The sequence below is a fragment of the Zosterops lateralis genome (genome assembly GCF_965231275.1).
Source record: "Zosterops lateralis genome assembly, chromosome: 2".
NCBI classification, from domain to species: Eukaryota; Metazoa; Chordata; class Aves; order Passeriformes; family Zosteropidae; genus Zosterops; species Zosterops lateralis.
Window position 1 is genome coordinate 77,652,033 of NC_139763.1, and position 23,990 is coordinate 77,676,022.

The 23,990-nt window shown below is 35.1% G+C and overlaps 1 protein-coding gene across 2 annotated transcripts in view; it reads right to left on the reverse strand.

Annotated features, from left to right (window-relative positions):
- Window positions 1–23,990, reverse strand: part of CNTN5 (contactin 5) — a 307,173-nt gene that overhangs the window by 154,687 nt on the left and 128,496 nt on the right. For both annotated transcript variants that reach the window (XM_083854794.1, XM_083854793.1), the window contains 2 exons: window positions 21,346–21,441; window positions 82–285 (listed from right to left, as the gene is read on the reverse strand). In XM_083854794.1, the coding sequence (XP_083710920.1) occupies window positions 82–285; window positions 21,346–21,441 (300 nt within the window). The remainder of the gene's footprint in view (window positions 1–81; window positions 286–21,345; window positions 21,442–23,990) is intronic.

A 23,990-nucleotide genomic window follows, 5' to 3' on the forward strand; every position in this document is an offset into this window, starting at 1 on the left:
TCATGGTACTTAAATTAATTAGAGTATTTTTACTTTAGTATTTTTCTTTCATGTAGTCCCCAGAAATAATGCCTTTCTTACCATCATTTCTCAGTGTCAGAGGCGTAGGAGGACTCAAAACTCTGGCATTTGTCACTGTGTTTTTTACCAGGCATATGTAGCTGCCAACATCCGATGTTTGCACCTTGGATATGTAGAGATTGCCTGTCTCCTGAGAGATGAAGCGCCTGCTGTCTTCTGCCACAAAAGATGGGAATTCATTAAATACCCAGCTATAGATGATCTCTAAAAGAACACAGAGAGAAAATAAGGTAAAGTAATTGCAGAAACAATACTGTGCCATGTTAATAGATACACTTAATTAATGTTCATTAGCTTTATTTCAATAATCTATGGGGGAAAAAAGTTAAAGATTTAAAAACTTTTGTTTGGTTTAGTATTGAAGAGAATATTTTTCTCCCCTTGGGATTTTGAAAATAGCATAAATGTTGAATACACAAGTTCCTTATGAAGGGAGATTTAGTTCAGGTAAAATAATTAAATTATTCATCAGACTCAGAAAACAGCAATAAGATACTAGATACTTCCCTTTTCTAGTCTTTTGGGTCAAACCAAGAATAATTTCCAAAGAATTTTATTTCCTCTTCTTGTCCAGATTTGCAGGGAAATATATCAAGGTGATTCCTACAGAGCTATGTATGACTTCTGCAAGTTTATCTGTATAAACAAGCTTTTTTCCGAATGCCTGTTTTTAAAATCACTAGATTGTAGTAACTGTTCAACCAACCTTGTAGGTAATATTACTGCCTTGTAGTTCAATCTTTTACATCTGCTTCATTGAAGAATTTCTTACCCCTTCCTTTATGCAGCTTAAATCCCTATGATCAATGAATAATTCCTTAAACCAAAGCTAACAGCTACTCAGCGACTTTTAAAAATAGCAGCTAAATCGAGCCTCTTGGTTCTTATCTTTACCCCAGGAATCATCTATTCTATTTACCTGAACATTATATACTTTTCCCTTTATACTCATAATAATTAGTTGAGAAAAAAAAGTTATTTCCTATTATTCTCTATGAGATTATATCATGATTTAATAATAACCTAGATTCATTTATGTCTCAACATTAGAGGTATCAGTAAAATTAATGAGATTCTGATTTAGCAGGATGTTCCTTGCAGGGAATTATTCATGTGGAGTTTCACCAACTCTGACTTTAAAGCCTTAACTCTATGTATACTTCTTTACACATTGTTCTCCTTTTGAACTTGTCTTCCATTGTTTCATTCTTTCTTCACAGTTTAAAAAAATATTGTTCACTACTTAAACTGGCACGTTTTCTGTAAGGTTATTTGTTCCGTAATCTTCCTTCTGTATAGCCTTCAAAAACCTGGCTTCAAAATGAGATAAGCCAAAGCTAGTTCAGGAATGTAAAGTTCCCACTACAGCTCCAAGACGCGAATTGCTCTACTGGTATAACAAATTCCAAGTTTTTAGACTGAAATTTCTTGTGTGACTGCTCAGCTTCAGCAGCAACAGGAAGACAGTAATTTCAAGTATCCCTCTCTGGTTCTCTCATACTTTCATCCTCAAGACAGTCAAAAAGTTTTCTTGCTATAAAGTCAGTTTGAAGATGAAAGGGTCAAAGAGGTGAGAGGAAACACCTCAAAATTTCAATTTTACTATGTTCTTTTCTTCTAATGATAGGAGGGGAACTGCTACAGCTGTTCTTGGTATAAAAAGTGTGAAACATATTACAGCCTAGCCAGGCGTGCACTTTGACTATAACAGTATAAGAGAGCATTAGAAATTCCAGCTGATTTGTCCCTTCTATCCTTATGTTGTACTGTCCCCTGACACTGTGGTGAGAAGAGAATAGGGAAGCACAATGACTGCTTTTTCAGCCCATATAAGCAAACTGCATATAATGTTAGAAAGATGTAGTACCTTCTGAATAATTTTTTAGGAAATTTACTCTGTTTTTGAAATCAGATGAAAATTCTCTTCTAAAAAACTGATGATATCAATATAAAAATGCTATGTTAAAGGACTGAACATTCCTAGCTAACAGGAGGGGAAAACTGCCTCAAAATCTCAAAATGAGGAAATAAACTGCACAAATTGACTTTTTGCTAAAATCTTTTTTAGATTTATTAGCAATTCTGGTGGCTACACAGGACTCCAAGGAATTAGGGGCTCTCAGAGAGTCCTCAGAGTGTTCAGATTTTCCTTCCTCTTGTTATGTTTCAGGCAAAATACTAATTATGCCCCAAATATGTCTCTGAAAATTTTATTGCCACATTTTGCCGTAATGTTTTATCTGGCACAAAATGATTCATGGCAGTATAAAATTCTACAAAGTGATGATGAATACACAAGTTCAAGGAAAATACATAGGCTTTAACTGAAAACCTGTTACCAATTCAAATGGAAAGCAATCAGTCTCACTAATTGCTCTGGTTTAAAAGTAGTTCAAACCAAATGCAAAGCAGTCATCAGTGTGGGTTCGTTGGCAGTTCACACAAAAGAGAATTTTCTCCATTTGTAGCCTAAAACCACTTATAATTAATTATTCATTTATTAATTAGAATTAATACTAAGGAACAGATTTCAGGCAATAAATTTTTGTGCCTCTGAGGAAATAAAATACTTAGTCTTTGCCAGTGCTGAATCCAGGGGGATACTGTCATTTTGCCACTTTCTTAATTATTTTTGCTGTTAAAAATGGTGTGATGGATGAGTGTGTACTGGTATAGGGTACTGAGAAAAAAAAAAGTAACAGAACTCCTGCCAAACCTGAAACTCAAAGTATTTATGCTATAAAGCTGTGGTTAATGTGGTTTTTTTTTTTTTTTTTTTTTTTTTTTTTTTTTTTTTTTTTTTTTTGTGTGTGTGTGTGTGTGTGTGTGTATGTGTGTGTGTGTGTACACATACTGCATCTATATTCCAGCCAAGAGCCCAAACTCTGAAGTCCAGAAAAAAAGTGTTAGTGGTTGATGTCTTGATTCTTGTCAGCCCATTGACACATTGAAAGTATTGCTCCTGCTTTTTAGAAATGAATATGCATAAAAGTACCTGAAGAATGCATCTGAATGCTCAGATCTGCAATTAATCTGAAATTCTTGATCTCCTTTGCAGGTGAAAAGCCCCTTAGAAACTTCATGAATATTTTTCTCCTTTTAGATCTGGTTAATGAGCTCAGCAGATTCTTAAATAAAATTTTGAGGGTCACGTCCATACACTATGTATAGGCTTCAGTGGAAATACCTCAGGAGAATGTTGCAGACCAGTCAGAAACAACCACAGCTGGCTTGGGATCTGGGGACCCAACAGCTTTTAGCTGACAGAAATAGATGGATGATCTTGCAGAAGTGATTTTACAAAAGGGTGTTCACAGAATGACTGCAATTAAGGGAAAATGGGTGTACCTTGACATTGATCCATTGTGCAAATATCTCACACTTCTAAATTTGCAGCCCTAGAAGAGGGTGAAACATGCATTGCTGTTCACATTCTTTGACTCTGGCTGTTCTACTTTGTACGCCAGCAAAATTACAAGTTTGAGTTTGTAAAAAAAAATAAAAATTGCTAGCAAAGGCTGGCCAAGTACAAAATCTGGGGGTTTGTTTTGTTTTGCCGGTTTGTTTTTCTACTGGCAGTATTAAGTGTAAGCCAGTACCAAATGATTGCAAAGACATATTAAAAAAAACCCCCACAAACTAATAAAAAGACAGTAATGGAGAATCAACACTTAAAACATAGCTGTCTCTCTGTAGACAGGTGTGTCATCTATAGTGCATGCACAGAAAAATATTCTGAAACGACAGTGGATGTAGGTATATGTCACAAGTCCCACAGGAGTTCAGCACAGGAGCATATGTAAACTGCAAGAAGAAAGGCTTTTAAATATTGTCTAAAATCCTACTCTTACAAAATGGTAAACTGCTGAGTGAACTTCCAGGATTTCAGAACAAGAAGCCTAAGACCAAATGGATGACACCAGGTCTACTTGTACACAGTTCACTACAGTTTTTACTGAACTTCAAACTTGAATTTTCCTACAATGGTTTATGGTAAAAGATTTTAGAACCAGTGTCATTTGGCTAAGCACAAATACAACTGTCATTGTATAAATTTTTAGCAGGATATTGAACTCCAGAGATGCATCTCAAGCCTGACAGATAAACAATGATGATCTTCAAGAAATTTTAAGATAAAAGTCAATACTACCAAAATCTAAATAAACCAAACCAGAACATTAAAATCCGAACGTAATTACTTTAGATATGGACCTTGTGAAGTCATCTGCTTTTGAGAAAAATCTTAGTAAGTGGTTTTTCCATGCTGTACACAACTTGCTTGTAATAGGGAAAAAATGAGTTTAAGACAAAAGAGAAAACTAAACACTGCAGTATGCAGAAGTCTGGAGTTCTTTTAAAAATGTGCTGAGTTTATTTTTTTATTTTTATGCCCATCTATTTTATTTCTAATGTGACACCAATGGCAAAACGACAAAGAGGATGCAGAGCCCTTCCTGGAAATTATAGTTGACTTCCAACACACAAGAAAATTTTCCACAGATACTTTGCATCAACACAAACAGAAACAGAGAATAAAAAAGATGGAGAAATTAGGTATTTTAGAACAGTTGTAAATCGAAATTTGTGTCATGGGCTGAAAAACTCTTCTGACGCTAAATTCTCTTTATATAAACTCTTGGTGCAAAAATGATATAAGTAATTTTGGTAACTGCAAAACTGATAATTCCTTCTATGAATGACCAACCTTGTTTACAGAAGGATGCCTCTAAGGAAATACTTATCTTTTCTTCTGAAGATGATTTGGAAAGCCTGCCTTTTATTAAGCACTTTTTAGTAGGCTATATATTTGAAAAACTGAGTCATTTGGTGATGAAGTAGTAAGAAGACGGAATGAATTTATTGTGTGAAATCTTGCTTACCATAATTTCTTAAATGATATTTGTAGTTCTATTTTCTCTGTTAAGCAACACTAATTCCTAAACTGTCACAATGTGATGTACTTCCCATAATGGATGAAGCTGGGATACTGTCATATCAGCATTTTTCTTAGTGCTTTTGGAGATATTCTGATGTAGAAAATGTCAGTACTATGTTAATGCAAAAGTCTTTCTGTCATTGTGGGTCAGAATGAAATAATGCCTGAAGTATTGTAAAGAGAGCTGTGCTGAAGCATTCAGATAACACCAAATATTCACTCCAGTGTTTGTTACTGCCTGAAAGTTTTACAGATTTGCATCAGTGTTTTTCTCTTAAGAAATTGCTCCATTTATCCTTTTAGCATGAGATTTTTGGACAGCCTTTGACCAGTTCTGTTAGCCAGGTGGAATTTTGGGTGCAAGTGAAGACATAACAAAAAGGTTGTCATATGAACTCTATTAAAGCCACTGAAAACCTAAGTGTCCATAACACGGCTAAATTTTGCCTATTCAAGGGGAAAGCATGAAAAACACCCATCCCATAATTGCACTTCTGTGGAGTTATGATGTTTGCACAAGAAATAACTCCAGTTTTAGTCTTCTTTTTGTGACGCAGTGGGAGATCCTGTTGGAAAAGGGTTTCTCTTCCTCCATTTAGGATTTGCTTTGATTACTCTAATTCCACAAGATGGCAGTACCTGATGAATAAATGGTACTGATGTCTGATGACAGACAAAATCTGAGATAATCTGGGAGTTTTTGGAAATCTGAAAAAGTTTTTATTGCTATTTTTTAATCGATAAGTAAAACCAGCAAAAAGTACACTTGAGATTACAGGTTGAATTTACTATACATAGCAATAAACCATGAAATTGGCAAGATGGCTTTTCTTTAGTGTTTAGAACTATCTTGTTTAAATTAAATAAACATCTCCCCTTCTGAAAATATAAACCCTAATTTTATATTAAGCCCAGCTTTGAACTTTTTCCTCACAATTTCTGTTTGGATATTCTGTATGTTATCCACAGAATAAGCAATATGCAGTATCCTCTAATGATGGGGAACACTTCACATTAGGAGGGAAAGATATGAATGGTAACAATGGGTTTCCTCCAGCCTCCCACCACAACCAGATAAATAATTTTGATGCATTTCTTTATGCTGCTATGGTTTATTATCAGTGCCCATTAATCCTCCAAGAAAATATTTAACGAACATAATTTATTTGTTGCATTGTAACACACCCACATAGAGCAAAAAGATATTGTCGATTTATCAGTTAGGAATGAAATTGCTTATTTCCTTCTCTGGGGGCTCTGTATCTACTGCTCACTTATCTGAAACACCATTCTACCAATCACATATTTGTCTTTCTTCAGATTCAATTACATAGATAAATCTCCAAATATTTTCTTTCTTATTCTGACTCACACAGATAATAACTAAAAATATTCTAGAAAATGTAAATGTACTGTCAGGATTAATCTATTCTGGAGGATGTAAATATTATATTATTGTTAGATTATATGTTATATTATATTGCATAGACAGTCAATGCAGTCTCATTTGTACTTTAATAGGTATGAAATGTAGCCAGTCATTAAAGCATATTAAGACTGATAAAATGTATTTCTCACACATGCACTCTTTAAAGACACCCCATAGCATACAACAAAAAAATAAAGCTGTGAAAAGATATTGAATTATGTGTATTTGATTGTCATTGGTATGGTTTTCGTAATAAAAAAGAAACCTCTTCCAGAATGTGTCAAAATACTGTTATCCAAATCACACGTTATTCTGAGGCCCTTCTTTAGCCCTCAGGCAAGACCAGATAGTCTCAGCCCACTCTTAAAGAATGCCCAGTGATTTATATTCCTATATTTTGACCTTTGCAATAACCTATTTTTGTTCTTGGATAATTAGACAGTTTTCCTTAATATTTTCCTATTTTTTTAATGCTGTTTATTACCTGTACCAAATATGATATTGGAAGTATTGAAAACACATTAATTGAAAGAAATTTTAAAAATTTGCAGCTGCATTGGAATACCATTACCCCTGTGCATATCAAACTTCTGTTTGCAAGGCTGGATCAGCCAAGTCTCTTCAACTTTTCTCCAGAAGTCTTGATTTTTAATCCTTTGCTTAATTTTATTATTTTAATCTCTATTGCTTTTCTACATCTTATGATGTAGGACCCAAAGCTGGACATCAACACTATTGAGCAGTGGAACAATAGTCACTCATATTCCACAGGTAGCAGTTCTCCTTGGATATCCTAGAATTCTACTACTGAATTATCCATTCTGCTAAGTATTCTGTTATTTTTTGCAATTGCATTTTTCTAAATGCAATTAAATAACTCTTTTTTTTTTTTTATTCTACTTGTATATTTGATCCTTGCAAGCCATTTCTCCAATGCTATCATTTTTGATGATCATTTTGGATTTTAATTCTGTGCTGTGCAGCAATTGTAACCTCTTGCAGGGGTTATCCTTAAATGCTAAATATGCTTTCTTTACTGTAGGTGACTCACACTTTCAAAAGAATAAAATTTGATATATATACTTAGTAACCTTTTAATGTAAAGAAATGTTTAGACATACTTTAAGTCAATTATACCAATATATATTGTTATTTTTTGTAAATAAAGAAGATATTTAAATGACAGAAATTTATGGGAAAAAAAGTTGTTGGGAGAAACAAATAAATTTGTGATAATATTTGAAAGAATTTTTTAAGGAAGACAAACACTGGAAGCAGAAAATTCTGACAAGACAGAAAAACTAGATAGAAAGTTTAAAAATTATTTTTTAAAGAAATTAAGCGATTTTAAACATCAACTCTGTTATTGATATTCATCTGTTTTTAGGTAGGAATGGAAATCGATACTTATGTAGAAAATTCTTGAATGCGCCATATAAATTGATGCTCTATGATTTATAACACACCAGGTAATACAAATGCCACTGAATACTGTGATTTGCTATGAAAAATAGAAAAAAAAATAGGTGATAAAGAACAATAAAGTTAGATGATATAAATAATTGATACTAGAGAATCACCATTGAAACTACTGAAATATGGACAGCCAGCAGGACCAGGGCAGTGATCACCTGTACTGGGCACTGCTGAGGCCACACCTCAAATCCTGTGGTCAGTTCTGGCCCCTCCCTGCAGGAAAGACATTGAGGGGCTGGAGCGTGTCCAGAGAAGGGCAGCGGAGCTGGGGAAGGGTCTTGAACAGAAATAATATGAGGAACCTGGGGGTGTTTAGCCTGGAGGAACAGAGGCTTGGGGAGATCTCAGTCTCTAAAACTACCTGAAAGGAAATTGTAGCCAGGTGGGGTTCAATTTCTTCCCTCAAGCAATGAGTGAAAGGATAAGAAGAAATGGCCTCAGGTTGTGCCAGGGGAAGTTTGAATTGGATATTAGAAAATCTTCATCGAAAAGGTTGTGGAAGATTGGAACAAGCTATCCAGGGAAGTGGCGAAGTCATAAACCTTGCAGGTATTTAGAAGACATACAGCCATGGCACTTAGGGTTGCTGGATTTGATGATCTTAAGGGTCTTTTCCAATCTAAATGATTCTATGATTAGTAATTTCCACAGACAAGAATTGGAGTTAAATTTGGTCTATCATTAGAAAGAGTAATCAAGAAGATGCACATCTTAACAAACACATCTGCTTCAATCTTAGATGAAATAGTTCAGTGGGTGATATGAGACTTGATTAATATCCAGTTTAAAAAGTGAGATATAATGAACAATATTGGAAGAAAGTGTATCTAGTCAAATTAATTCATTTTTATAATTCTTTGTATTGACCAAGAAAGCAAAGTTTCCATAATGTCTAGAATTCAAATTCATGTTTTATAAAAGAACGTATTCACTAAAATATTTAGAATAACCTCAAAATTAACTTACTGTGCATTGAAAGGAATGAAAGCTGACTGCAAAGCATGATCAAGAGGACCAGATGTGGAATTTTTTGTCCTATACTGCTGACCATTTGAAGAATTAAAAGAAACCTATGCAGTTGCAATCACTGATCTACAGGAATTTTAAGATTTGGCAAGCGCAAATATGCAGAACAAATCACTGATAATCTCTGATTTGGATAGCTTATTATTATCAGAACCTTCTAAATTATGGAAATGTGTTGACTCTACAATACAAGTTGATTGTTTGTAATAATTTGAGTGAACAAGAGTTTTGTCGTAATGCTTAACTATTGCATTCATATAAAAAGTGTGACACTGGAAAATAATGAGTATATTACTTAATGCTAGGAAAACATCTCTGTGTAGAATATATTAATATTTACACTTCATACATTATATATATATTTGTATATGCACTTTTTGTATTTACATCTAGGACATTTTTCAAAGCAAAAAAAAAGAAGCAATGTTTGGATGATGATCATCCAAATTTATAGAATATTGGTCTGTCTTAACTCTTTTTCAGCTGAGAGATGCAAAATGCATAAATTTTCTTATTCAGCAGAAGAAACTCTGTCAAGCAAATTCTGTAATTTGGTTACAAATACTCACTAGTACTTCAATTATAATAGTATCAGTCTCTCAAGGACTTTATATATAAGTTTCAGTTCATTCTCTTGTACTTACAAGAAAGAAAGCAATTTAAATTTGTCCCTTTACACCTCAGTCACCTTGATTCCTAATGCTAGGAAGGATTAAGTGTAGCAGGAAGATTTCTTTAACAAGATTTAAATTCAGGCTTCTGGGTATAGAAATGAAAATAAAAGGCAACTAGAGTTCTAGTTTACAATTCAAAACACTCTTTTTTAGCAGAATACACCAGTCTTTACACATAGTTGTTGTCATAGGAACTGTACTGTTGAAACCTGGGTACTTGGAGTCTGCAGAGTTACTCTTGTATGACTGTACACACTGAACTTAAGACACAGCCCACTGCTTCTCTGCCTTATATTCTCTTGCTATTAAGTGTTTCAATATAAATATAAAGGCTTTTGCTGGGTTTATCTGTAGGTCAGTGTTTGGTGAATTCCACCATGGGCATCACACAATATGATTGATGAATCTTTCTTGGGGCTGCTTCTTTGGTCCTGTAGTATTTATTATCCTAAGGTCTCAAATGAAGGCAGTACCATTATCATCACTTTTATTTGAGAAAACTGAAGAAGGTGGAAGGAAGTGACTTTCCAGGAGTTCTAAATCAAGCCATAGTCAAATGGCTATCTCCACTAATACATAATTCATTTAATTTTGAATATTTGTTCCTCTCCTCACCAGCTCTTTTTACATCTATGAGAAATGCCAAAACACACACACACAAAACGTTATAGCCAATGAATCCTTAGGACATTTGTGGATGAACATTGGAGACAGGTAGCTACTCTCTCATCTTCCCTCTGAATATGATTTTCAAATACGTAAAGAAAACAAACAACAAAATAGTAGTATAAATCTCGTAATCCCCCAGATGTTAAAAGTCTAGTGCTCAGTTCCTTGGTATATTTTCTAGACTTAAAAGTACCAAGGAATGAATCGGCCATTTTTCTGAACATAATGGAACTGGTGAACATATGCCTCAGAGAATAGCATAAAATCAATTTTATAGTCCACAAAATAAATTTTTTACATAGTAAGAATGATGTTGACAGATGATTTTTTCCATCTTAATTAAAAAATAAAGTGCAGACGAAGAGGAAGAAACATGTCACATTAGCAAATTGCCCCAGAATGCTGATATTGCTGTTCAGCCATGATGTACAAATGAATCACCACAAATAACATCAACAACAATAAATCATTTAAAGTGCAACAATGTTGAGAATGTAACTCCTACCTTTTTCTACATACAGACTTTTCACTGTTGCATCCCTGTGCACACTGTTCTGCACTGCTGGAAACCCAGTGAACTGCTTCCACCCATCTTCTACTTGTCACATAATTGTTATTGAGACATTATATGTAGCCTTCTGTTGTCTTATTTTTAGCCTAGACTAGTATCCCAGGATTATGTATTCCCTCCTCAAACTTAGGAATAGCAGTCAAAGTGAAATATTGTATCTACATATGATGTGTCCCATCACACATACATATCACATGGAAGGAGGTATTTGCCCAACTCTCCTGTTCTTTTTGGTTATTCTAAAGAGAAAATCATTAATAAAAAAATGCCAACAGCTGGCAGTCCTTCACTCTCTTGTGCTGACTATGTGCATAGTTTCAGAAGACTTATTCTGTTTTTTGAAATCCATTTTCATTTAGGAATAGGAAAGAATTGTGATATGATGCCTGAAGATTTTTAGCTTTTTCATATATTTGTAGCTTTGTAGATTTTTAATATATAACTCTATATTTTGTAACACTCTCTTACACTTTAGAATGGTAGTTACCCTTTCTCACACATTATATCACACTCTTGAAATTCTGTTTGGTTTTATTTTCAAGGAAAACAATTTCTAACAAGAACATCCTGTTTTGCACCGCCAGCACTTAGGAGACATAACAAGCTTTAGGGCTAAGAACCCCAATGGAGCAGGTCCAAGTGGGGGGGTTACCAGGACAACCCTTCTCTTATTGGATGTACTTGCTAGAGATACTAATTAAACTTACAAAAAAAAAGTGAAAATTCAATCCTGTGGGTGCACATAAATATATTTTGTGCATCAGAAATCTTTCATTACAAGACTGCCTTTTATGTTTTCAATTTTAATATTATTTGGAAAGTTTTCCTTCAAATTCTAGACAACAAAAGATATGGACTATGTAAAGTCACAAGATCTGGATTGTAAATCAGTGCAATTTTAGTCTTTGATGTTATCTTCATAGATCATCCACTGCTACCCTCTGTAAAATAGGTAGTGCTTCTTTCTTCTTGCATTTTGTAGACCTGAAAATAGACTCTTCAGGATTGAAAATAGCTTGCTAAACTCCTAAAGGACTTTGTGGTTCTGTAGGCAAAACCAAGCTGACAAATCCTTTATCAGTATTACTTAAATCCTTCTTTCTGTTCTCTCTTCCTACTACTGAATGTTTATCCTTGAAGTCTCCTATAGGACATTTTCTCACTTACTGAAAGAGGAAAATAGCATGCAAATTAATGCTTCAATAGACCAATAAATTCAGTGAAATTTTCTGGTTGCAGATTCTCCACTTTGGGGCAGCAGCATCAAAACAACAGGAACAGTTTCAACTGGCTAAAGAAGTCATCAAAATTATTTTAACAGTATTGAAACAGAGCATAAGAGCATGGGAGACTAAAGTGGGCAATCAAATAATCAGAATTAAGTGTGGTATTAATTATTACATTGTTATAAAGATGTAATTTTGGTCATAAAAAGTCAAATTTTCACTATTATTGCTCTAGAAAACATATTCCATTTTCAGAAGATATGGAATGTACATGTGCTGCTGCACAATTATTCAGATCTGGCTATAATCAGATTGGCATCTGAACTCCTATGGTATTATGCTTATACCTATCCAGTCGTTTTCTCCTTGAAAAATGCAAGCAATTGCCTTTTAATATTTAATGTTAAATTATAGCTACATGCCAGTTATAATTGTATTGTATAGGAAAACAACCCACAATACATTAATATATATATGTAACCATATATCTGTATATATATGGATAAATTTCTAAACTATTTCTAATTTCCCCTTTGAAAAATAAAAATGCCAACTAAATATCCCAACCACAATTGTTTTCATATCACTTAATTTATTTCAAACAATCTTCCAGAACTGATTAAATCAGACTTTATGAAATTCTATGTCTCATTAAGCTTTGTATCACCTCAATTGGTTGTAAATTCACTTTCACACTTACAGAATAAGGAATATCTGACTTTATTACATAAGGAAACTTATTGCTGGAATCTTACAGAACTCAGATCAGTTCTGTCCAAAGCCTTCTGCTTGTGAATCAAAATTGTTCTCCTAACACTTGCAGTAGTCATCTCTGCTAGAATCACCATTGAATTCAGATAACCATGCCTAGTGTAGGAAGAATTGTATTTTCTGAAAACTCCCATGTTTTCATCCTTTTTTTTTACATCCTTAAAGACTTAATCACAATGACCATGGAGATAAAAAACTAGAATCCAGAGCCTTAGAAATTGATAATTTCTCATTTCTTTCTCCTGTTTCCTCTTGTTTCAGCTGTCTGATCAACACTTTATTTCTGGCTTCTTCTCCTTAGTTAGACAGACTAACCAGTGCATTGTCACTCTATTCTTTTGTGTGATGTGGAGAAGCAATTAGGATTAATTAGGATCTTTCTACCTTAAACAAAATGGGCTTTCTGACATTTAACTAACTGACACGTTTGTGAAATGGTATTTTTCCAGTCATCAGCTTAGTAAAACATCGGATCTAAACAGCAAATGGATTTTAATGGGAAGGTTACTATGAGCAAGTTGGTTACTATGAGCAGGAGAGCCCTGCACCTCTGAGATGGTAACTCCTGTATCTTACATCAGTCTTTAATCTATGAACCTTGGCCTGCTGCTATTTTACAAACTGAATAACCATTGCAACAGAAAGCATTTGTGCAACGCTTTAATTGGTATCTTTCCAACACTAGCTGCAGAAAAGTGGATGTGATACCCTGAGCATCCATTTCTGTTAAACTGGCAGGACAATGCTGTCTGGTTTAAACCCTAGACTAAGAGGTTCCTCACAGTTATGTTTAATTTGTTGGGACATATCAGTAACAGGCTAGTAACTTGTCTTGAGGGAAGAGGAGCTGGCCCACTACAGAAACTTTTCATTATTGTCCTATTTGTCAAGCTGCAGACAAACAGTCACATACAGCTGGTGCCTGAGAGGCAACCGTGCATGAGCCTGAGGGTCAACTCACTCCACATATTTTTAAAATTAATTAATCTCTCATGCTTCCTCCCTCTTTTCTTAGTATCTCCTTTCACTTTGTTTCTCCTGAGCTGTCAGCTGGGATAACTTTTGTAGACACTACTGTGACTGTGAAACTGCAGCACGCATCCCTTAAGCAGAGCCCTGTCAGGGCTGCCCCCATTATCCTTTGTTGTGTGCTGCCTTAATTGGGCAAGGTCAAACATCTTCTTCTCACTACATTTCCATAGTCCCTGAGGGGACAAACAGCTCTGGTGAGTGACCCAGTGGGTGTAGGGACATATAACTTGCAGTTTCCTGTGTAAATTACTGTATTATTTGAAAGAATTACCAATATTTTTGAGAGGATGGGGAAGGTTTTTCAGCAATGGTAATATTTGGAAAATTTTGTGGGGTTTTTTTTGGGTTTTTCAATACTTAAAAGTTCCTTGGAAGAATTTACTACAGTTGGATCAGGAATATATTTTTGTTCATTTACTACTTTTCAAGTTGCAAAAAACCCCAACAAACCAACCAAACAAAAAAACCCAGAAAAACCAAACAAAACAACGACAACACAAGAAACCCAACCAAACCAAACAAAAAAAAGGAGAGAAAATCTGCACTTATTTATCCATACACCTACTATACAGACATTGTCTAGAATTTGGGCCACATGCAATCACTAAAATGCAATTAAAATGTAGTAACAACGCATTGCCAACAGACTGGGAGTAACTCCACTCTGGCAAATACAGCTTCTTAAAATGCTACTCTACAGAAAATTCTGTAATTCCCAAACTCTTTCATTTCATATCCTCAGATGAATGCCTTCAACAAGATTGAGGAGGGAAACCTTAAAATGTGCTTCAGGGAAGTCAGCAGCAAAATTACTGGCCATGTATTGAGTAATGAAAAGACCACAGAACAAAAAAAAAATTAATTGCATTTTTTCATACCATAATGAAAACTACAGGCATAATCATCAATCAGTTGCACAAATAAAGAACACAAATTCCTATATTGAGCAATGTTCAGGGGCCATGGACATTCTCTTTAATGATAACATCCATGAAAATTAGCATTATTAGACATGAAAGTTTCAAAAGAAGCTTAGTAAAAGTGACAAAGTAGACGATGCAAGAGTCAGACATCTTTCTGATTCTTCCAAGCAAAAATGTGATGTGCGAAAAGATAAGATGACCCTATGAAATTAACACAGAATTAGGAAAGGAATATAAAGTTTAAGGAACTCTGAACCTGTCTTCTAATGCTTTTTATTCTCCCATTCTTGAAAAGCAAAATTTAAAGTTTATTCAAATCACTCATAGAAGACAAATCATCACAAGACTCTAGTAAAGTCTAATAAGGAAATGCAGGAACCCTTCAACTCATGATATCTAACTCATTTGTTTGATAACATGTGGGTCTCAAATAAAGATTGTTTCTCAAATGCTTTAAAACATTCTGTGTAGATAATTTATAAGTTATAGACATGCAACGTAGAGATAAGAAAGTTGTCATCTTGTATTTTATATGTGACATAAGAAGTGTTTATCAAATAAACCTTTCCTTCCTGTGAAGTAAGCAATTATTTTCTACTACTGTTATTTAAGGGGCCTATTTCTGATATCCAGCATCATGTTCCTACTAGGAATTAAAATGAGTGAAGAAAAAACTATGGCATTCAATTTTGAGAAAAACAAAACAGCGCTGAGTATTCTATAGTGTCCATATAAATCCCCTTAGTACAGGTCAACAGCTGGTGAAGTCTAGGACATCAGCATTTGTCTTCCATTTTAACAGGAATATAAATTTTAAGGAGAAAAAACAATAGCAACAACACCAATCCCCCAACCCCCAAACATCAGTGTTCCTCTCAATCTCACTTTTGTTAGTAGAAGAGGAAGTATACTGGAGTATTGTACAGTTCTACCTTCTCAGCAAGTCTAGCAGTTAGGAAAAAATGATAATTGTTTACAATGGGTGTGAAATGTTCTACTTGCCATCATCAGCTTCATACATCTTGATGTCTACAAACCAAGAGAAGGTACTGAGTAATTAACAAGTTCTGTTTAGCTTATGGGAGAGTCATGGTTAGAGGCGTGATCTGTCCAGCTGTTTTGGTAAACTGAGAATGACCAGTGCTTTGATAGGTACCAGTAAAACAATTCTGCCTTGATCATAAGGCAAAAGGAGAGATATCACTTTCACCAACTTATTGGCCTCTCTTAGAAGCAAATAATTTAGCTTTCTATGCTGAAGTTGATTTCAAATTTCAGATTTGAAAAAAAAATATAATAGAAAAGAATCTGGATGTTACTTTACTGTTTAATACATAATATTGTTTAATACAGTATAAGCCATGGTCAGGAAGAAATCTCACCTGTACTGATGGGCTAACACCATGAAATGCATCCATTCATGCCTAGAGAGGGCTGGAGCATCAGAAAACTAAGATATTGAAGGCTTCCTGTGATTTTGAAGAAACTGGTAAAGATCTACATATAGGACTGAAGTTCTCTGATGTTGTGGACTGAAATGCCACTGTTGGGTGTCTGGATCCTGGGACCCACAGCCTTAAAATACCCTTGTGATCTTCAGCTGCATTTAGACAGATATCTGAGAATTGTATTCCTCAAATCAGCTTAGTAAATTGAGATCCATAGGGTGCACGAACCCCTGCAGAACAGAATTTGCCGTGTCCCACATGTAGATACCTGAGCCAATTGCCTGTAAACAAGCTAATGAGCAAACTGAGAGCAGTCCAGCCCAAATATAATCATCTTGTTACCATAACTAATTTGCCTGGAGAAGTCTATTCTCTACCTGAATGAGGTGATTTAGAGCCTATCTTATTATTTCTATGTATAATTTGTGCAGTGTTCAAAACAGGGGAGTTCTAAGGCTATGTTGCACTTCAGTTGGACTTGGTTTCCAGCTAGTAGTGAAGCTGTAGTCCAGAGTTTTAATGCAAATGCAGCTTTCAGATTCCTTTAGCAGACCCTGAATATAAGAAGTGATAAGTTTGTGTTTACTTCCAAAATGGATTTCTGAGTATGTCTGATGTATACACAAATAGGAGCTTAGAATGACTTAAAGAAATTTTATTATGTGTGAGTTTCTCACACAAACTCAATATGAGGACCAACACAATTGTGTAGGTAATAGAAGAACAGGACAAAAATTTCTGGCCCACAGTAGCAGGAATTTTTTAGCAGCTTTCCTGTCTAACAACACACTATGCAGACATCCAGACATGGATAGGAAGGACTGTGATCCTCATGGCACTGGCATTAATAATTTTTGATGAAACACTTCTCATGAAATGTAGTTTTGTAACAGTAAAGAGAAGATCTAAAAGATGCAGCTTACAGCACAGGTTCCAAACTTTTTAAGATCAGCTTTGCCCTTTAGAAAGAGATAAAGAAAGTTATGGTTTAACATCTGCACAGATGCTACATGCTGCAGATAGATTATGTAGCAGAGCTCCCTGCAGACGGCAGCATCCCTCTGAGGCAGGATGGAGCACACATCTGCCTTCCCCTGTGTGCAGCAGAGCTCCACTCATTCTAACAATGGGAATCGGCATTCTCCATTAAGCTCATACTGAAAGCTTTGAATAAAAGCCTTAAAAAGCTCAGCTGAAAGTATTAATTCTGAGGGAAACATGTAAATCTGGATGAAAACTTCCATTCATTTTTAATCTTGCTATGGTAAACCTTGTAATTAAGATGATTAAATGACTGAATAAAGCCCTATATTTACATGCTTTAGAATACCACAATGAAAAACCATAATCCTGTTTATGGAAAGAAAACAGTAAAGGCATTTTAAATTAGAAACATCAAAAAAAGCTGGTTATTTAAGCAGTTGGTAATTAATGTAGCTCTTTCTTAGCAAGGACAACTAAGAGTTAATTACCTAGGAAACCCATCTTGGGGAAAATAAATAATTGGAAAGAATCAGATATTGTGTTTATAGAAAAAAAAATATTATGTTTATGAATGATCAAGTTATCCACATTTAGTATATCTCACAGGAGACAAGTTAAGGATTAGCAACAAAAACTGTGCTAGTGGGAAAGCTTCTGGAGTAGGCACATCAAAATGATACAGGACACCCAAGGAAGCTAGAGGCAGCATTTTTTATGAGCAATGGTCCAGGAAAAGCAGAAGGTGACAATCTCTTGGTGGCTGTTTGACATAAAGAACTGGCAGAAAAATCTTTTCATTGAATATATTTTCCTTCACCGTTTTGAAGGAGTGGATAATGTCACTCCAAAAAAAATTCCTCAGTTTTTGCCTCAGTATTTCTCAGGAAAGATGACAATAATTTAATAAACTAATTTATTAAAATAGAGATAATTCTCTCATCTGAATCTGCACTGCAATACTCAGAATCTATTTCAGATGTTCTTACCACCTCACATTCCCCCTTGTTTTCCCTATAAAATATTTGGACAATCTAATGAAAGCCTATATGAACAATATAAATACATCACAAGTTTGTGTGTATTGGTATGTTTAATGCATTACCTCTTGATAATATATCACAGCATAAATAAACAGAAATCAAGTCTATATGCATATGAAACCACCTTTCTGATTAAAATCTTCAAAAGACATTAGTGTAGTATTTTTTTTCAGTCAGTGGTGCTTTGTAAAGGCTCTTCAGATTTTTTCTAAAATTGTATTCTGTACGAATGGAATGTAGGTACCATTTAATCAAAAGTATTTCTTTTATCTTCCATCTGAAAACATGTTAATAAAACTATATTTCTCTTAATACAGTGTTCTTTTGCTAAGTCATCTTTCTTTTCCCTCACTGATAATGTCATTGTCTAAAAGGGCTCAAGCTGAAGTTCTTGGGTAAGTTCATAATCAGTTATTGACTGAAGAGATTGAGGAATGGGATTCTGTTGAAGGACAAATTGCTTAGGAGGTTGTGGAGAATTATTAGGCTTGATATTGTATCATGGATTTATCTCCTGTGATAAGTAAGTGAAAGTTATTTCTAAAGGTGCTGATCAATGTGAATAAATCAATATCGCAAAGCTTGCAGTGTTCATCCACAAAAAATTCTCTATCATTAAAAACATTCTCATAACTCATGGTCTTGTTAATTTGAGCTGTTCACACATAGCAAACATGCTCTGAATAGTCTTTGGCTTAGATATATCCACTATAACATCTCAGGATCCACTTGAAAGTTTGTCTCCTGGACCATTTTAATGTTCAAATTTCTTAGGGCTATTTAGAAGATAATACCATCTTTGCAAATCACACGCAGAAACTAAAATGGAATACCAAGAAACTGAATGCTTAAAAAAAATTTTAGATGTTCCTGCACATCCTGCACATAGAATGCTTGAAGTATCTCTGCTTGGCACAAGACCTTTTTACCTAGAAGTTTCATATTTGTTGCTTAGTTTCAGAATTAAATTCATATGCTTTCCACTGAAATTTCAGGTTTTGTTCGAAATTATTTTTTACAAATGGACGCTGATCTGGCAGTCAATTTTTATTAATGCCTTGTATTTTATTGTCAGGGCTTTGTGGAATGATTATTTTTGAAACATCACCAGGCCTGTGCAGGTAGTTCTCCTCTTTCCAGGGAGACTCCAGCCATTGTATTAACACCACTTCCAGTCCCACTGAGCACCACAAGAACTTACTGGCCCCCAGTATATTGCAAGTAAGGATTTGGAGGCAAATTGCCTGCGATAGAATCACAGTCATTTAGGTTGGAAAAGACCTCTAAGAGCATTAAGTCCAAGCATTAAGTCCAACCTAGCACTAGTTCCATCAAGAAACCAGGTCCTTAAGAGTCACATTTATGCACTTTTGAAATACCTCCAGGAACTGTGGCTCCACCACTTCCCTGAGCAGCCTGTTCCAGTGCTTGACAACCCTTTGGATGAAAGGATTACTTGCAGTATGTAATGAACAAAAGGAAAGGAGGCCAAGTCCCCTTCCCATTGATAGGAACTTGTGCTTAAATCTGCATATCAGTGCAATTTTTTCTGCTTTTGTTGATTACTCCATTACTCTGTAGAACCTTTTCGGCTTAGCTGTGGTGAAAAGATTATGCCAACAGAGGATAAAGACATTTCTCTGGAAGTAATTTTCCTGCTGGCATAGCCTACTGGTACTCAAACAATATAAATTAAAACAACTGAATGCTGGTTTTGAGCACTGTAGTTTGCACAGCAGGGGTTTTGCTGTCCGGGTGATGAAAATGAAAGATACTAGTTTTCACCATCAAAGGCAACATCTGTGTTACAGTAGAACACTGTGTTAAAATCTGACTAAATAAAACTCAGAAGCATCATTTCAGGCAAAGAATTGTAAATATTTTGACGATATACAAAGGTGTGTTTTGTGGTATGGCAGCTGTGAAAAGGTGTGTGACAATTTCACTCTTGACTGATGTCCATCTATCCTGTCACTCTCGGTTTGTTTGGGGAAATGAAATTCAGCTGTGCTGCTGAAACCATCGCTCACTTTTTCTGCCTACATCTTTTCCTTCTCAGTTTGCTTATCACTATCAATTCTTAACATCATGTACTCAATTGCATCCCATAGACTGCAGTGTCAAACTCAGAAAGAGATTGTAGAGGCAACCACAACAAGAGAATCTGCTAGAAGAGGGAAAAGCAGAGAGATGGCATGGATAACTGTAATACAGTAATAACAATCCTTGCAGTATAAATAGATACTGAACATATTTCTCTAACAGAAATTCAGAGGAGATTTTATTTTCTTCAGATCTTCCATCTGCAATGTTATTTTTCTTCAGGCCCAAAATTTGGAGCAGAAAAATCCCCTCAGTACAGACCTCATTTCCCAGAGAAGAAAAGCATAGGCCATACTGCTTCCACTGAAAAACAGGATATTCTGTCTAGCATCGTGTCTCCAGGTGTTATATGACAAGCAAATATAAGGATGCACCTCGCTGTCTACAGATTTTGCAGGAGTGTCGATTTTAAAAGCAAAAAAGTAACCTCTCTGGAATACCTATGCTTTCATGTGGGAATCCACAGGCATTTCATAGAATTTATGGTAATTCTGACTTTTAGCAATGATGCAGTTTTATGGAACTAAGTTATACAGTAAAAGGAAGCAACAAAATCTCTTCCGTGACACTGAAAAGAAAATAAAATTTGTATTCAAAAAAAAGTATCAAGACATTGGAATTTGGAGGAATTTCTGAAGGTTTCTAAACACTAAAAGCATCTTCCGTGACCTCAAGGCAGCATACTCACCGTTGATGGCATGGAGACTATTGTTGTATTCAAGTTCTATACCAGGAATTAGACAATCTTGTAGCAGAAACTCTGCTGCTATTCATGGGCTTTTGCAATATATGAGCTTAAATTAGTCCTTTGGTATACCAAAAGCTGTCAGAAAAATGGTGGATATCCCATCTTTGAAGTTCCACAATCAAATATATATTGTGTCTAAAATCCTGGGCATCCAATAACGAGGAAACTGTAAAGCAGGAGCATGAATACAGGCTGCAGCCTACTGTACCTGGAGAATGAAGTGGAGGGGAGCACATCAGAACAACTCCTTGACCTTCACGTACAGATACAGCACTTCTTGTTCGACCGCTAAAATTCCCCAGATCTATCAAAAGAACAGAGCATCTTAGTTACATATCAAAGATATAAAATTTTGTGGCTACCATGACTTACATTTTATTTTCTCTTTTAAATCTGACTGTTTCTTTTGTCATACCTTGATCTATAATAGGAGGGCCTGAAAAATAAATCTATTTCCATTGCAAAAAATTCCATGTTGCGTCAGCACTTTATTCCTTTTTTTAGTGCACTTCCATACAGTATAAAAAATAGGTGCAGGCAACAGCTATATCTATCTATATCTATATCTATATCTAATCACCTCTATCCATATCTCTATCTCCATCTCTATCTCTATCTATATAATTTCTATCTATACCTATATCTATATATCTGCTATTTACAAATACGTTTTATAGTCCATTTATCTCCTTTTACTATTTCCTGATTGATTTTCTCCCTTGGTAGAAGAGACTCATACACAGCGAAAAAGAAGAAATACAACTGGAGGGAACACCTTGCTAGCACACAGACTGATGATGTTGCAGATGCCACTTGGACAATGCACACAGCACATGGTGATGACAAAAAGGAAAATCAAAACATTGGTTCGAAAACCAAATCCACTCTATAGCACACTTATTCTTTCAGATACTTTCCTTCTGATTTCTTTGGTGCTGTAAGCCCAAACCAGTTGTGGGTAAACATATTTTCCCTCCAAAAGTTTCCCTCCATCAGGGCAATAACAAACATTTCACTATTGGAACAGATATTTTTGAATTAAGCTGTAGGGCACTGCTATGAAGAGTTCATTGTGATTACTTAAAGGCTTTCAACCAGAAGATCCTATTATTCCATTTACCACACAGATCACTGAAGGTGAATTTATATTTTAGGTGGATAGTTATGCTCTAGTATTTATATCTGTAGTAAAGAGATATGAGAGTTCCGTTCTGCCATCAGATTAGTATCTTCACCCATTCCTCAGAGCCACTGATGGTGTTTAAAATCTCTGTTCTCTCGGGGGTTTTCTAGAGACATTTCCATCTGATGGTGATCAAGGTGAAGAGAGCAGCAGCAAGATATCTTTAAAAAGGATACAGAAGCTTTGGTAATCATTAAATGAAGATCAGAAATAGGAATAGATTGGGCCAGTGGGAGCTTCTCTCACTGACATTCAGTGACCTGCAGCCATACCTCCTAATTTCTGCATATCGCCCAGCGTGCTGGGATGAGCCAGACACCACCAAGCAGTTGGAACAAGTGGAGCACAATTACTCCCATCTTAACTGCACTCTGTTGGCATCTCTCTGTCAGATGCTGAAATTCCACATCTTGCTCCAAACATAGCAGGGGATAAAACTGAAGTCCAATGATTTTCAAAATTTGACTCGATTTTTTTCCCCCACATTTCTAAATTATTTTTTGGGCACTGATGGAAGTCAAAAATTAAAATATATTTAAATTTGTGTTGTCTTTGGACAAAATAAGTTAGTGCTTTAATTTCAACAGTAAGTATAATGTTTGAATAGAGAAAAGGTATGTAGAGTCCAGCAGAGTTTTTTTAAAATTAGGATTAAATTACAAAACTTCAAAAAATTTTGCTAGTCAATAGATAATTAAAAATTAAAATATTGTATTTCATTTTAAAATAAGCATGCCATAGGTTATACTACATGCTGGTGTAATTTCTCTTAAAAGTGTCTCCTAATGTATATTATCTGACAGCATACTCTGCATAAAAGTAATTATTATTTTGTGTCGAGAAAATAGTGGGCTGGAGCATCCCTGCACAAAAAGTTTGGATGGGACAACATCTTGCATTTGAAACTTTTCTAAGTTTAGTCTTAGTTTAGGTGATTAAATGCTATTTTCCTATTAGTGACAACAACCTTTGGATACCTTTTTTTCCATTTCTTGCTTTGAATGTGCACTGTGAAGGTGAAATATTCTTTTTTTTCCTCACCAAATGAAAAGCAAAGATATTCTTACTTATTTTAAAATAAAAGTACTAAATATGACTCAAGTTTCTATTTGTTCAAAACAATTATTTTCAAACTAAAGGAGGAAAGTATCAAAGAGCTTTGAATTTCAGCTCTTTTTGGCTATCTGTTGGTTCTGAACTGGTTTTCTTGTTATCATACAGAAGAAAAAGGATTAGCAGGTACAAAAAAAGGGATTTGGCTGTAAAACAAATAAATGTAGAAAAGCTTAAAAGGAAGAAAAGGTGAAGGATTGTGGTGGTGCTTAAATTCAATTCCAATTGGGTTTTTACTGCTCCAGTTTGGTTTTATAATTTGTGTTTTATAATTTTGTAATTATTACTATTGTTTAAGATGGCCTCTCCTTCCCTCTCCTTCTCTCCTTCCCTCTCTTTCTCCCCTTCTCCCCTTCCCCCAGACTTTCCCGCCAAAACCTTGGTTGTCCTGGTAACCCTATCCCATAATAGTTGTTTACCACCTTTCTGTTAAGTGTCAATCTTTAAGTTATGTAACTTCCCCACCCCCTCATCATGTATTCCTCCTCCCCAAGTTACTTACTATTGGTTCAAAAGTTCTGCATCCCCTCATTATACCTTGGTTGAAGGTTGTAATT